General features: G+C 33.7%; 1 protein-coding gene across 5 annotated transcripts in view; it reads left to right on the top strand.

The window, feature by feature from the left end:
- Kif20b (kinesin family member 20B) overlaps positions 1 to 16654 on the top strand; it is a 49087-nt gene that overhangs the window by 13721 nt on the left and 18712 nt on the right. For 3 of the 5 annotated variants that reach the window (XM_013017226.1, XM_013017224.1, XM_013017225.1), the window contains exons 12-22: positions 928 to 1090; positions 1605 to 1892; positions 4106 to 4245; positions 4499 to 4637; positions 6340 to 6568; positions 7355 to 7395; positions 9940 to 10090; positions 10804 to 12040; positions 13054 to 13192; positions 13823 to 13942; positions 15664 to 15724. In XM_013017226.1, coding sequence (XP_012872680.1) covers positions 928 to 1090; positions 1605 to 1892; positions 4106 to 4245; positions 4499 to 4637; positions 6340 to 6568; positions 7355 to 7395; positions 9940 to 10090; positions 10804 to 12040; positions 13054 to 13192; positions 13823 to 13942; positions 15664 to 15724 — 2708 coding nt within the window. The remainder of the gene's footprint in view (positions 1 to 927; positions 1091 to 1604; positions 1893 to 4105; positions 4246 to 4498; positions 4638 to 6339; positions 6569 to 7354; positions 7396 to 9939; positions 10091 to 10803; positions 12041 to 13053; positions 13193 to 13822; positions 13943 to 15663; positions 15725 to 16654) is intronic. The other 2 variants (XM_013017228.1, XM_013017227.1) reach the window with 1 other exon arrangement.

The raw sequence follows: 16654 nt of genomic DNA, 5'->3' as shown, positions 1-16654 counted from the left end.
AACCCTAGGTCTCTATAGCCTTGCTGGAGACTGTTGTTCTTTTGTAGTGTATCTTTTTCTCTTTAATAAACCTTTCTTTCTTTCTTTTTTTTTGGGGGGGGGGCGGTCATGGGGCCTGAACTCTGGGCCTGGGCGCTGTCCCTCAGCTCTTCAGCTCAAGGCTAGCGCTCTATCACTTGAGCCACAGCACCACTTCCAGATTTTTTTCTTTTTTGCTTATGTGGTGCTGGGGAATCGAACCCAGGGCCTCATGCATGCAAGGCAAGCGCTCTACCACTGAGCCACCTTCCCAGCCCTTTAATAAACTTTTCTATTATAGTGTATGTTTTGTGTCTTGTTTGAATTCTTCTCTAGCAAGGCAAAAGAATTAAAATTAAACTGTGTAAAATATTGGTAATTTATTATGAGATTTGGCTGCATGCTGATAATAGTACTTAGAACAAAAGGCTTATCAGTCACCATACTTTAACAATTTTTAATAGTACTTTAACAATGCCTAATTCTGCCCCCAGTGTCCCTGGAAAGATGATCCCTATCATTTGTCTCATTGTTAAGATGTTTTATTACATCTATTGTATATTTGCTCTATGTTAGGGAATACAGCCCAGTTAAATATAATTTCCTTTATGTTTTGTCTAGTAAATTATTGTTAGCATTATTTTATCAGTAAACAAAGTACTATTATAGGTAGAACTAGCTAATCTAGTAAACTACAGTTTAAGCCTGTGATAGTTCAATTATTTCTTTGTAAAATTTATCAACAACCTGACTTAATAAATTTATCTGGCTGTTTGATTGATGGATTTGGGTTGGGATTGAACCTAGGGCCTAGCATATGCTAGGCAAGCACCTTACCATTGAACAATTTCTATACCCTCATTAAATTTGTTTTTAACTCACTAACTTTTTTTTTTTTTTTTTTTTAAGATTTCAACAGCATGTTCCTTTCCGGGAAAGTAAACTTACCCACTATTTTCAAAGTTTTTTTAATGGTAAAGGGAAAATATGTATGATTGTCAATGTCAGCCAATGTTCCTTTGCCTATGATGAAACACTGAATGTATTAAAGTTCTCAGCCATTGCACAGAAGGTAAATACCTTTAGATTTCTGCAAATTTTTGAAAACTTTGTTTTATGTTTTATTAGCATATTATTTTTTTTGAAATCATACATTTCATATTCAATACTTTAAGCCTGGGAAATAAAATATATCTTCCCAAATAGAAAGAAAGGTATGGGAATTAAAATGATCTTTAATGATACATGTTAATCATAAACATAAATTACAGATTAATGAGTATTCTTGGAGTGAGTTTCTACTCAGGCATTCATCTGGGTTGTGATGTTGAATAATCAGAAATCCTTTGCTAGAAGTAATATTAAATACTTAACCTACCTAGCTCGATGAACCTGTAGTTAATATCCAAGTACAAGTAGATATTTTTTCCCAGAAATTTCATGTAATGAATTTCTTTTTCTGTGTTTATTTGCATAGCTCTTGCTACCATTTCAGTTGTCACTTGAACTAATTTATAAAATTATTTACTTTTAGTGCAATATCTTCCCTTTTTTTGTTTTAACAGTCATCTTGGATGTTTTAACAGGTTTGTGTTCCAGATATATTAAATTCTTCTCAAGAGAAATCTTTAGGATTTGTCAGATCTTCTCAAGATGTATCGTTGGACAGTAATTTGGATAATAAAATATTGAATATAAAAAGGAATAACATTTCATGGGAAAATAGTCTAGAGGATCTGGTAGAAGATGAAGACTTGGTTGAAGATCTAGAAAAAGCTGAAGATAAACTAAATGTGGGAACTGAACTTATTGATGAAGATCTAGATAAAACATTAGAGGAAGATAAGGCTTCTAGTAGCCATCAAGAGAGCAGAGTATGTATTTACAACTCATACTTGGATTGTTTTTTTAAAGTTAGGGTTTACCATTATTAATAGACCTTACTTGTTTTATTGTTCTCGTTGCTTTCTTTTTGGTAGCACTGCGGTTTGAACTGTGGTCCTTGCACTTCATCACTTAAGGATATCTCCAGCCATTATTTTTATTATTACTATTATTGGATATACTGGATTAATACTTCTTAAGGCTCCATCTCTTCCTTGTTCTTTTGATTTGAGGTTTGGTTATATTGCCCAGGCTTGGCAAGAACACCCAGGCTCAAATTATTTTCCTGTCTAAAATTATAACATGTACTACACTTCCATTTTTTTTCAACAGTAGTAAAACTATTCTTTTATTTGGATTCACCAGTTGTTTTGGAGTATATGAATACACAATTTTTTGGTTATACTTTTTTTGTGGGGTGTATGTTTGTGTGTGCTCGCGCGTGCACACATGTGCTGATATTAGACCTCACACTCTGACTTGCTCAAGGCTGGCATACTAATAATTGAGCCACTTCCACTTGTGTCTTTATGCTGGTTAATTGAAGCTAAGAGGTTTTTGAATTTGCCATCTAGCCTATCTTTGATCTCAGCTTCCTGAGTAGCTAGGATTATAGGCACAAGCCACCAGTGCCTGGCTTGCTTATCCTGTTTGAAAACATGATGGATGTATAATGATACCTTACACCCAAATATTTCCGCATTTATTTTTCCTAAGAAACAAAGTTACTTTCATTATTGCAAGACCATTTTCACTCCCCTAAATTTAATCCTCATATATTCATTCCTAAATATTTAATCTAAATATACTAGTTTATTCTATCCATACTGACTTTGTTTCATTTGTTCAAAGCTTCAAAGCCCATTACCTGTATGAGACTCTAAAGTCAGAGTTACACCTCTGTTTTTCCCTGGTTATTTATGTATGTATTTATTTAAGTATAAGATCATTGGTATTGTTAAGGTGTTGTACAGAGGAGTTACCATAAGTGATTTTAGGGCTTTTCTTTTACCAGATATATCTTTAATTTCTTGTCACTTTACAATTATTGTAAAGAGTTATAGCTTTTGAACAATTAGGCCATTGTATATTTTACATGTTAGTTTGCATTTTAATTAGATGATTGAGACTACTTTTTTTTATAACCCCTGGTTTTTAAATAAACAGATAAATACTGAGGTTTAAACTCAAGATTGTGCTTGCTGGGCAGGTGTTCAATCTCATTTCCACACCTCTATTTGTTCCATATTGTTTTAGGTTAATTTTCTTGCTTTTTTATCTTGGGGCCAGCCTTGAACTGGTTCTCTCTATTTCTGCCTTTAGGATTATGGAGTCACCATGGGCAGATATAACTTGATTTTCTTCACTTAGAAATACATTCAGCCTGTTGGGGACCTTGCCCAGTCTAGTGAGTTGCTAAATATGTGAGACCCTGAGCTTAGTTCCCATTAAAGGTCATCATTGATTATATTAGTTTGCCATAAGACAGTAATATAACTGAATCAACACTTTTAAATAATTCCTGCTCAGTATAAATCTTTATTGAAATATTGAAGTCAGGATATCTGTTATATTTTCACATATAAAGTTGAGAAATTGAAAGAGCTTTAAGTTTTAAGTTTGTTGATTAATCTGTTTTGAGAAACATTCTGAAACATTAAAGAATATTAAGTGACCTTAAGAAAATGGTTTTCTACATCTACAGTTACAAAAGTCTGATTAATTTGGGGGGAGGGAAGTTTTGAAAAGTGTTCTTAGCAGTTTTTCTGCACAGTACAACTTGAGTTTGCAGTTTTGACAGGACATTTTAAAACTCAACCTTATTACAGCTTCCTCACTTAGGAAGTATGAGTGTTGCCAAGCTCATAGAAAGTTGTGTGGATTAACTAAAATCAAGTGTGGAACTCTCCAAAGTAGTTCTTGGTGGACAATAGACAGATTTTATCTTATTTTTTTTCTTAGATTAGCTAGGCAGCAGAGCATTTAAATTACAAAGTTCTGTTTCTTTTAAAACTTGGCTTTTCATTTATCTATTTCTAAAATATGGAGATTCACAGTAACAAGTTCTTGCAAATGTACAATTTTCACTGAATATTATTAGTATTAAAAAGGATGCAGTGAAAATAATTATCTTTAAACATTTTGACAGTATTTTCTTAGGATGTACTTATTTTCTAAGATTTGTAATATTTACATGTTTTAGAAGCTGTTGGATTTAATAGAAGACTTGAAAAAAAAGCTAATAAATGAAAAAAAGGAAAAATTAACATTGGAATTTAAAATTCGAGAAGAGGTTACACAGGAGTTTACTCAATATTGGGCTCAACGTGAGGCTGATTTTAAGTAAGTTTTTTTTTTTCATGTCCTTGTAAGAATGGAAAAAGTCTTTAATTTGGTTACTCTTTTAAAATCATCTTATTTTTTCATTAAGTGGCTTCCAAATTCTGATGATGTCTTTTTATATAAATTTGAAGTAGCTATTAGTAATTCATACACATATTTTTGCTTTTAATCTATAATATTTTATATTAGGAATTTAAATTGAAAAACAAAGTTGCCTTACATTTTTTAATGTAATGATTTGTGCTTTTTAAAGGGAAACACTCCTTCAGGAACGAGAGCTATTAGAAGAAAATGCTGAATGTCGTTTGGCAATCTTCAAGGATTTGATTGGTAAATGTAATACCCAAGATGAAACAACAAATGGAGTTTGTGCTGGGAAAGTTGAAACTGAAGTACGTTAATTGAAATATTTAAAGAATTTAAGGGTTTTGGCACAAAATTTAGTATACCACATTAATGCTGTCTGTTTTTTAAAATTTATTTATTTTTTGGCGGTCATGAGGCTTGCTTGATTACTGGGCTTAGGCATGGTCCCTGAGCTCTTCAGCTCAAGGCTAGCACTTTGAACCCCGGTTCCACTTCCAGTTTTCTGGTGGTTAATTGGAGATAAGAATTTCATGGCCTTTACTGCCCCAGTTAGCTTTGAACCACGATCCTCAGATCTCAGCCTCCTGAGTAGCTAAGATTAGTCGTGAGCCACCCATGCCTGCCTGCCAATGTAGTTTTAGTTAAGAATTAAATAATGCTGGGCTGGGAAGGTAGCTCAGTGGTACAGTGCTTGCTTTGCATGCATGATGCCCTGGGTTTGATTCCTCAGTATCACATAAGCAGAAAAAACCGGAAGTGGCACTGGGGCTCAAGTGGTAGATCAGTAGATTTGAGCTGAAGAGCTGAGAGACAGTGCCCAAGCCCAGAGTTCAGGTCCCACGACCCACAAAAAAAGAAAAAAAAAAAGAAATAATACTTATTGTGTTGCTTTATTTAAAAAAAAAAGAAATAATACTTATTGTGTTGCTTTATTTTAATTAGGCCTACTTTACAGAAGTGTAAATATAACTTGATCTTCGGTTTTTATTTCTGTGTGTGTGTGTGTTTATGTGTGTGTGTATTTTAAAGTTAGGATCTTGTTACACAGTTTGGGCTGACATCTAACTCACAGTCCTGATGTAGCCTCTGGATTGGTAGAATTACAGACATGGCCACTACTCCTACATACCAGTACTATATAGCTTTTGGATTTGGAGTATTTATATTCTGTTTCAGTATTTCTTTTTAAAAATTTCATTAGCATGTGCTAGTTTTGTAAACAGTTTCCTGTGACATTTCTATACATGTATATATTGTATCCTGATCAACAGCCTGCAGTTACATCCCCTTGCTCCTCCTACCCCCATCTCTCATCCCTCTCTCTTTAAACAATTTCCACAGGTTTCATTTTTAGACCATGTTAATTCTCATATATAGCCCTTCCTTCTCCCTCTGGTGTTTCTCTCTCCCCATTAGAACCCTGTTTTATTCTCAGTCATTCTTTGTGTGTGTGTGTGCACGTGTGTGTGCATGCATGTGTGCACAAAAAAGTTTCACTATGGTGTATTTCAAATGAGCATATCTTATATTTTGCTCAGAATAACACTCTTGCTTTTTGGTATTTCTCATGTCACTGTATGATTGTAGGTAGAGTCCTTTTGTCTGATTATGGAATGCCCCTCAGATTTGACTTAAAAAATTGTAAATTAAAAAGAAAAGATATAAACAATTCTACAAGGGGATTTAACATAATGTTCTGATTAAAACAGTATATATATTTTAAAAGAGTTGCTTTTGCTGAATAGCTATTGTTTACTACTCTTTAGCTTTTCACTAGGGAGGAGTTTTCTTACATAGCCCCAGGCTAGTATGGAACACTTCATGTTCCGTATAATAGAATATGAATTGGTAAAACATGAACTTTTCATAATTGGGAAGTGCTTTATTTACTTTATCTTAAAGAATCTTGTTTATGAATTTTTTGCCGGTTTTAAAACTGTCTAAACCAGGTATTCACTTCATGTTGAAATCCTCATTAATGTTAGACATGGTTTTTGCTATTTTTAGGAAACACATAATTGTGTAGGATTTGAAGATATTATTGATTCTCTTCAAGATGATGTCTCTGGTATTAAGAAACAGGCTGAAATTGCTTACTTACACATTACATCTCTTGCTGATCCCCAGGAAGCTGTTGCTTACTTGCAACTAAATTTTAATCAAGTTAAAGATGAACTAGCTAGAACCAAAGAAGAATTAATCAAAACTAAAGAGGAGTTAAAAAAAAGAGAAAAAGGTAAGTGGATATATTTTACTCATATTGAGATAGTACAAACACATAAAATAGATAGTTGATGAGAACAAGAGGTTTACATCTTAATTACTAAGTTGACCAGAGAATTCTTTGATCCATATCTTAACTCATATATTGATACAATAAGGAACTCCATAGGAAATTGCAAAAGAGTTATTTATTTTATGAAATCTCATAGTATAAAAGTTTCTGCTCTGTACTTAGAAGTTTAAATAACTGTTGAGTAGTTTAAAATAGTCTACTAGATTGAGTTTGCATTTTATGTCTGGGATTTAATGAGATATATTTCATATATGTATGCATGTGCATATATGTGTCTATGCACATACATATGCATACACAAATGCATGTGCACATATACGTGTACATAAATACATGTCCATATGCACATACATACATAAATATGATTGCAATGTCTGGATTCTAAAAGATGAAATTCACTACCCTTTTTTAGTCAAACAATATAGGTAGAAAATTCCAGGTCATTGGGTCTATGCATTATGTAGTATACTAGAAAGGCAACAGATGTGTTATTTAGTGTATGTCACTGGATTTCTTCCTCAGTTTTAAAAGTAATTTTTCTGAAACATTACTGTCTTGTAATTAAATTAACAAATGAATTTTGGAAGGAACATTGTGCTTTTTAAGTGCTGTCAATTCTTTCTTAAATGTAACATATTACAGCAGCTTATGCCTCACTGCTGTTCACTGATCTGTTTTCTTTAGATACCTTGATATTTCTTTTTTATATTCTCTTTATCTTTACAGAATTGGATTCATTGATTCAAGAACAAAAGATATTTAATAAGGTAATATAAGCTTTTTTGTCTTTTTATGCAACTTAAGTAAAGGGCCATGAATTATGACTATGTACTTTTAAGATGATATATATATAAATATACATATATATATATATGCCTTCATACCTTTTTTTTTTTTGCAAATGGTCAGTGAAGTTTCTTAAATTTTCCCAAACCATGTGTAATATACAGCACACACATATATAAACACACAGCGACCTTTTTGAAAAAACTTACCTAAATAGGTCTTTTATTTTCTTAGACAATTTTGTAAATGGTCCTATATTGTTATATAACAGATGTAGCTTATTATTTTTACAAGATTCATGGTGTTGATTAGATATATCTAACAGTGTATAGCATGTAAACAAAGGTAACTTCTAGAGAATCTGCAGAATCTTAGGAATTTTAGGTAATTACTCCATGTGGAAATAGATAAATATGACATTTATAGATCCAGAAATGAAATTGCAGGTATTCATAGCGATGAAATAAGTTTAATTACTTTAGCATCTAATATTTAAACAAGTAACCAAAATAGCTTTGAAAATACTTTTCAAAGCATGTTTTGGTTTGTTTTGTTTTAGATGGAGTCTTACTATGTTGGCCAGTTTGATATCAGACTTGTGGACTCAATCCTGTCTGTTACCCTGGTCTCCTGAATAGCTACTGTTTAGATAGTTCGTGTTTTTTCCTTTATTTTATCTAGTCCTGAATAGAGTATTAGGTTTAAAAATTAAATTATGTTAAATTATGTAAAACAGAATAAAAAGTCCTTATAATCTTCCAGTCTTATTAGGCTACTTGGGATATTCTAGTCTTTTAAATGTTATGTGTTTATATATGATAATTATACAAACTCACTTAAGTCTCAGAATTATTACATGGTGTAGATTTTTTTTTTTCTGCTCCTGGAGCTTGAACTCAGAGCCTGGGCATTGTCTTTGAGCTACTCTACTAGCTCAAGGCTAGTGCTCTACTGTTGAGCCACAGTGCCACTTCTGACCTTTTCTGATTATGTGGTACTGAGGAATTGAACCCAGGGCTTCATGAATGTTAACCAAGCACTCTACCACTAATCCACATCCCAGCTCTGTAGATGTTATTTATGGAGTTGTTAAATCACTTTCTGAGGATAACACAACTGAAGGTGGAGTGGAGAAGCTAGAATCTAAACCCAGACAGGCTGGTTTCCAGATTCCTAACTAGTGTGCTACATTGCTTCTCTTTTGCATACATACCTTATTATTTTTCAAAGTAAAAAGTTATGTTGTTCACTGTGTCATTATTTAATCCTAAAATCTGAAGTTCTAAAACTTTATAGAAGGGGAACTTGACGAGGTCATTCTGATAGGTAACAATACTAGTGGAAGGGTCAATTTGTTATGGAGTCCTGTCTGACCAATTTGTCCTCTAGGTTTTGTCATTTACTAGACATACTAAGGGACTAACTCTGAGAGAACCTAAGTGTGGTTATGACACACACACACATTGCTTTGCTTAGGGATATCTAAAACACTCCTTTATTTAAAAAAAAAATCTACTGCTTTATTATTTAAAGTTATTTCTATCCCTTGGAAATAGAATATTGATGATTGTACCATGTAAGATGGCTTAAAATACTTAAAATACTCCCTACCCAAATGGATTGCTTCTGTTTCCTACCTTTGTACCTTTATTATTTTATAGACTTTTACTTAACTGCTAGAATTTTCATCATTCTGGATTAGTCAGATTGTATACTTTTTCTGCTAGCTTGTCTTTTTTTTTTAATTTTTTTTTTTTAAGTTGTGAATATACCATATAGAGGGGTTACAATTACATGGGCAACATAAGTACATTTCTTATCAAACATTGTTGCCTTCTCCTTTGTTTCCCCTTCCCATCCCTTCCCAACTCCCCTCCCCCGCCCCCCTACCAAAGTTATAAAGTTCGTTTTTTGACATAACAACTTGTACATCTCATTGTTGCAATGAGTCCACCTCTATCCCTGTTAAAACGATTTGTTTTTTCCCTTCTCCACAAATTCTGCTAGCTTGTTTAGCTAGTTTTTGCTTTAAAATATAAATCATTGATCTAGAGGCTTAATTTTAGCTCTGTTTATAGACTGAATGTCTTTGAATATAACTTGTTAAAAGCTTAGGTTAAAACATTTTTCTTGGAATTCTTAAAATGTAAAACACTATTACTTTCAAGAAGTTTCAGGTACAGAATAGTTGAGTTTTTGTAGCGGAAATTTGAGGTTTTTAAGTAAACGGTTAAGGATCAGTTTTGTCAGTGTTTTCATATTTTCAAAGCATGTTTTGTTTTGTTTTGGATGGGGTCTCATTATGTTGCCCAGTCTACTATCACACTTGTGGGCTCAGTCCTGTCAGCCTGGTCTCCTGAATATTTGGGACTGCATGCTCTTAACATCAAACCTGCTCAAAATGCATTCTGAATGTGACTTTAGGGATGACATTACTCATTTGTCAGAGCTATCAGTTATTTTAAGAAATAACTTAGAGAAGTTTCAAATAGTTTGAAAATGTATTTTTTCTTATTTTATGTTAGGATAAGGTTAGTGCATCTTCTTTAATTGACATGAAATCATCTTGTGATGCAACTGTAGAAATGACTAACAGCAGCAGAACCAAAATCTATTCAGAAAGAAAAAGATTAAATGAAAATGAACTTCAACAAGATGAGCCTCCAGCAAAGAAAGGTATTACTTATAATTATTAATATTTTAATTATATTTAATAATAAAAATTAGAATTTAATATCACTATGATCAGAGATTCCAGCAGCAAGCCTTTAAGAAAGCGAATTCCTAAACCAGTAGATAGAAAAATTGTTAAATAGGAGAACTTACTTGACTAAGGGAAAATCTAAATGTTGTAACATTTTTTGTTAACAGTTACACACTGTCATGTGGCTGAGTGTATTTAATGACCATTTGATTTAAATAGACAGTTTTTAGATATTGTGCTTTTATCACTTTATTTGGTATACCTCTAATTTTTTTCACTCTACTTTTTCTTTTCCTTCAAGCTTGAACTCGGGGCTTTACAGTGTTTCTTGGCTTTTACACTCAAGGCTGATGCTTTACCATTTGACCCACATCTCTACTTCTAGTTTTTTATTGGTTAGTTGGAAATAAGAATCTCATGGACTTTTTTGCTCAGGCTGACTTCAAATTTCAATGTTCAGATTTCAGCATCCCTAGTAGCTAGAATTTCAGGCATAAACTACCAGCTACTCTGCCAGGGACCAGTGATTGACAGTATTCTACCTATTCAGAATACTGAAATCAGGGAATAGTGGTTTAGAGGCAGCCTGGGCAGAAAAACTCAAAAGCTTTACTTTCATGTTTTAAATCTTATCCTAATTTTATTGAGGCTTGTGTGGTTAATAAAAATTTTCTTAATTTTAAAGGAACTACAGTTGTTAGTTCAAGTGCCATTGAAGAAAAGGAGAAAAGTGAAAAAATTCAACAGATTATTTTAGAAGATGAGGAAGAGAATAGATTTTTACAAGAAAGTAATGAAGAGCTGAAAACACTTTTAGTCGGTGTTCAGAAAGAACTTAAAAATGAAAAGGAACAAAAAGAACAATTAAGTAAAAAAACTGTTAGTTTGCAGGAGGAGCTTTCTTTTTCTAAAAAGGAGAGCTTAACCTTAAGTATCCAACTACAACAAATTCAGTCAAGTTATGACAGTGTAGTTGCTGAATTACATGCACAGAAAGGTATAAATCAAGAACAGGAGGACAAGATCATGAAATTGTCAAAGGAGATAGAAACTGCTACAAGATGTATTACAAACAATGTTTCACAAATAAAAATTATGCAAACCAAAATAGATGAACTACGTTCGCTTGATTCAGTTTCTCAGACCTCAAACATAGACTTACTCAACCTTTGGGATTTGTCAAAGGGTTCTCAGGAGGATCATTTGTCAAATACACAGTCACACCTTTCAGACAATGATTTCTTAAGTAAGCAGGTTAAAGACTATCCTATTCAAGAACTCAGCAGGGAAAGTTCTTTCTACTCTAGTATTGAAGCCATTTGGGAAGAATGTAGGGAAATTGTGAAAGCTTCCTCCAAAAAAAGTCATCAGATCCAAGAACTAGAGCAACAAATTGAAAAACTACAGGCAGAAGTAAAAGGCTATAAGGATGAAAACAATGAACTAAAAATAAAAGAGAGAGAAGATAAGAATAAAGATGATCTCCTAAAAGAAAGAGAAAATCTTATACAGCAACTGAAAGAAGAACTTCAAGAAAAACATGTTAGTCTTGATGCTCAAGAACAGCATGTAATTGAAGGAAAGAGAGCACTTTCAGAACTTACACAAGACATTACTTGCTATAAGTTGAGAATAAAGGAACTTGAAACAATCTTAGAGACTCAGAAAGATGAAAGTAGGCATTTAGCCAAGTTACAACAAGATGTTTTGGAAAAAGAATCTATCATCTTAAAGCTGGAAGGGAATCTGGAGGAATTTCAATCAAACCTTCAGGATTCTGTCAAAAACACCAAAGATTTCAGTGAAAAGGAAATCAAGTTGAAAGAAGAAATCACACAGTTAACAAACAATTTGCAAGAAATGAAGCATTTACTTCAATTAAGGGAAGATGAAAAGGAAAACAACAGGCAGGAAACAGAAAAGTAAGCTTATTTTGCTATATATATATATATATTTTTTTTTTTTGGTCTGGTCGTGGAGCCTGAACTCTGGGCCTGGGCGCTGTCCCTCAGCTCTTCAGCTCAAGGCTAGTGCTGTACCACTTGAGCCACAGTGCCACTTCCGGCTTTTTTCTTTTTGCTTATGTGGGGCTGAGGAATCGAACCCAGGACCTCGAGCATGCAAGGCAAGCGCTCTACCACTGAGCCACCTTCCCAGCCCTTATTTTGCTATATTTTTCAACAGATGGGCATAAGTTAATCTGGTAAAATGTAGCATGGATAATGAGTGAAGAACTTGAACTTCACTCATATAAACCTTTAGAAGAAGTTAATTTTTTTTTTTTTTGTCGGTCATGAGGCTTGAACTCTGGGCCTGGGTGCTGTCCCTCAGCTCTTCAGCTCAAGGTGAGCGCTCTACCACTTGAGCTACAGCGCCACTTCCGGTTTTCTGGTGGTTTATTGGAGATAGGAGTCTCATGGTCTCTCCTGCCCGGGCTGGCTTTGAACCGCAATCCTCAGATCTCAGCCTCCTGAGTAGCTAGGATTACAGGTGTGAGCCACCAGCACCCGGCTGAAGATAAATTTTTTTAATTGTTAATTTTTCCCACTCCCCCACCCCACCAAAGTTGTAAAATTCATTTTTCAACATAATGAATTGTACATCTCATTGTTGCAATGGGTCCACCTGGATCCCTATTTAAACGATTTGTTTTTTTCCCTTCCCCTCCACAAATTATACCAACATCAAATACAGTGAAAGCAGGGGTTATACCGTGGGGGAGGGACATACAAAGCAACAAAGAAATCAGGAAGAAAGTTTTATATAAAGATGTGCTTATACAAATGTCATACAAAAATCCTTTCTAGATCACTTGTTGTTTGCTTATTCCACGTTTGTGAATAGACATTACTTTGTGAAGATTGTTAACAGTTCATTCCATGATCATAAGTGGCTAATGGTGTTTTACTATAAAAATGTGTTAACGTTTTTTTAGATTGAAAGAAGAGCTTGCTGCAAGCTGTGTTCTTTCTCAGAATCTCAAAGCAGATCTTCAGAGAAAGGAAGAAGATTATGCTGAGCTAAAAGAGAAACTGGTTGATGCCAAAAAGCAAATTGAACAAGTACAGAAAGAGGCAAGTTAATTGAAAAGTTATGTGGCCATTTCAATATATATAAAGATGATTTCCTTTTCTCTGTCGTTTACATACTATTTTATTTTTAAATAGGACACATTAAATTCAGAATTTTTCTTAAAATAATGTTATATTACTAAAGAAATTTTAGCTGCCTTAAACAGGCTGAAGATCAACAGTAAAAACCATGTTTTTTATATAGGATTACAATCCCTTCTCTCAGTGACTGCTAAATTCAGGTCCTTTAAAAAGAAAATAGAGAGTAGTTTTTGTTTATGTAAACTGTATGCAGTATATGCAGTCGGGCTTTTATAGTATGTTTTGTTATAATTTAATGTAAAATTGGGGAATTACATGATTTGAAATTCAAATTCTACAAAGATATAGGGACAAAAAATTATTTCTACTCTCTCCACTACCAAATAACAAAGGCATCATTTGTTGACAATTATTTTCTATTATTTTTTCTTCTCTATTAAAAAACCACATGTTACTTAATTGTATGTACAATTTTAATAAAATTTATAATTTTTTCTAATGTTGTTAAAAGATATCAAGTAGCAAGTAGCAATGCATTTTAAACAATGAAAAGCAGTTTGGAAAAATTCCTTAATAAACATTGATTTGCAGGTATCTGTAATGCGCGATGAGGAGAAATTACAGAGGATTAAGATTAATGAACTGGAGAAAAAGAAAAACCAGTATTCACAGGAAATAGATATGAAACAACGAACTATTCAACAACTCAAGGTAATGGCTTCATTTTTCAGTAGAGCGTAAATCCCAGTGTCTTATACATGCTAGGCAAGTACCCTCCACTCAAAACGTTAAACACAAGGGAGGAAACAGAAAAATAACAATATAAAAATTAAGAGCAAAGTGACTTCCTTCTAATTAAGAGAATATGGAAGTTCAAAAACAGTCACTAAGTTGGGCGTTGGTGGCTCATGCCTTTAATCTTAGCTACTCAGGATGCTGAGATCTGAGGATTGCATTTCGAAGCTAGCCAGTACAGAAAAGCACATAAGACTGTTTTCCAGTTAACCACTAGAAAAGTGGAAGTAGTGCTGAGGCTCAAAGTGGTAGATCACTAAACTTGAGCTAAAAAGTTCAGGGACATGCCCAGGTTCTGAGTTCAAGCCCCAGAACTGACTGAACCACAAAAAAAAAAAAAAATTAACTATAGGAGACATTAAACCCTGCTTATTCACAAATAACATTGCCAGTAGGCATATGTATGCCATGATCTTTTTTTATGTTATCAGAGGCCATATTCCATTTTGTATTCCTCTGTAAAATTCATAAGGTCATTCTGTTCATGAGAAACCATTAAGCACACTGAAGTTGAAGATGGTTTTGTACAATGTGTGACAAATGTAAAATTTGAAGTTTTCTAAACAAAGCCTGGGGAATTATTAAAGGAGAATAAGGATATGTGATAACTACATGTGGTATTTTATCCTGAGTAGGATAAAACTGATTAATTATGGTGAAGTACATAGTACAGTTAACAGTTTTGTGCCGATGCTTATGTCTTGACTTTTGGTAGCTAAGGTAATTTTTTAAATGACAATTGAAAAAAAAATAACAGAAATGTGATTCTCATTTAATATTGTTCTCAAAATTAAGCATATTATAATTTCCTACTGAAGAGTATACATATGTAATAAAACTGATTGTATATGCAACTATTTAAAAAAAAGAAAAGCAAAATGGTTATATGTGTCTGACAGCATTTAATTTTTGTAAGGCAGCAAATAATTACAGATATAATGTTTGCTTCCATGTTTGCTTTTAAATGTAGTAAGCCAATAAATATTCAGGTATAAACATGATTATAGTTCTCAACAGAATATTGTCCAAATAAAGCAATCTAGTTTCACAATAAGACTGAGAGATCCTTAAGACTGTAATGATTCATAGGGAAACATGTGAAGTTAGAAGACATAGAAGAACTTAGATGAGATTGGAAGTGAAGTTTTGATTATCTAACAGGTTAGAATTATATGATTTCCTTTGCCTATAATCTCATTTGTTACATTTTTCACACTTTGAAAGTACTTCTAGATAATGGCTGCTATTTTGTCTGCACTTTTGAGTTCACAAATAGGGAACTTTTTTATAGTTTTCTCATTTCTTCTGCATTAAATACACAGTAGACCTCCATCTTCCTGTGTTTGTGCTTATTTTGGTTGTGAGAAAACATTTACTTACAATGCGAAGCAAGTGCAATTACTTAATCATAACTTAGATTAAAAGTATAAAGTGTTTTTTTTTTGTTTTTGTATTACTATTTTCATTCAGCCTGCCTTTTACTCTGGAGTGAAAGAAACTTGGAAGCTTGAGACTGATAGCCATATAAGACTGACTTCAGATTTAATGTTGAACTCTTGTTTTCAAGGTATATTGTTAAGTATTGTTAAGTCTTCTAAATTATACTTGCTTTTAATTTATATTCTTTAATGTTGTAGGAACAGTTAAGTATTCAGAAAATGGAAGACACCAGACAACAATATGAGGAAATGTGCAAAGGTCAGGAACAAACTTCTACTTCCTATATTAAAATCACTAGGTTTTTTGCAGTAACAATTGATTCACATTTTCCTATGAAAATTCTAATGTAAATTGAAGGCAGCGTAAGTTGTAACTTTTTAAAAAGACAAAAGTGTTAATTCTTAGTTATGAACTTACTCTTGTAGCTGGGCACTGGTGACTCAAGCCTGAGCTTTTATTTCCAGGTTTCATTCCACTCTGGTTGTGTCCTTGGGTCAAAAAAGAGTCCAGGCCTTAGGGTGACCCTATCAGAGAATGTGAAGAGCAAACTCAGCACTGAGTCTGTTCTGGCTCAGGGAGAACTGAGAAATCTAAATGACCAGCTTGCTGGTTTCCATGCTTAAAGATCCTGTCCAGCAGTGCACTTCCTTTCGTGGAAGAGGCACTTGTAGAGTAAGCTTGATGATTCAGAGGCTCTAAACTAGGGCCTACAGTCCTGTTTCTCAGCAAGTACCCGCCAGTATAGTTCTTTAGAGCATGTCTCAGTGCATTCAGGCCCTGCCGGTCAGTTCACCTCCATGTGTAGGGGGTATCTGTGGAGACCTTGATTTTAAGGGTCTGAGTGCAGGGCTCTGACCTACCCAGCAAGCAAGCTCTAGAGGCAGAGTACTAAATCAACCACAGACTTAGTATTTATTTTCACTGAAGAGAAGGTACTCCCTCCTGATGAAATGTAAAGGCACTGACTACCATGGCATGTCATCATATGTTTCCAGTACTCATCCTTATAGCTTAAACTTTCTATGGGATCATGGCAAGACATTTTCTTTCTACCTGACTGTCTCTTGTAACCATCTTTGTCCCAGACTCTGTTCCAGAGTGTCCACTGCTCCATGATGATCCATGAGTATTCCTTGTTTTCAGGCCCCAGAGTATTACAATCTGAAACAACAGGCCCTTTCTCAAGAT

Source organism: Dipodomys ordii, unplaced genomic scaffold (genome assembly GCF_000151885.1).
Source record: "Dipodomys ordii isolate 6190 unplaced genomic scaffold, Dord_2.0 Scaffold34, whole genome shotgun sequence".
NCBI classification, from domain to species: Eukaryota; Metazoa; Chordata; class Mammalia; order Rodentia; family Heteromyidae; genus Dipodomys; species Dipodomys ordii.
This window is presented reverse-complemented; position numbering and strand designations above follow the sequence as displayed.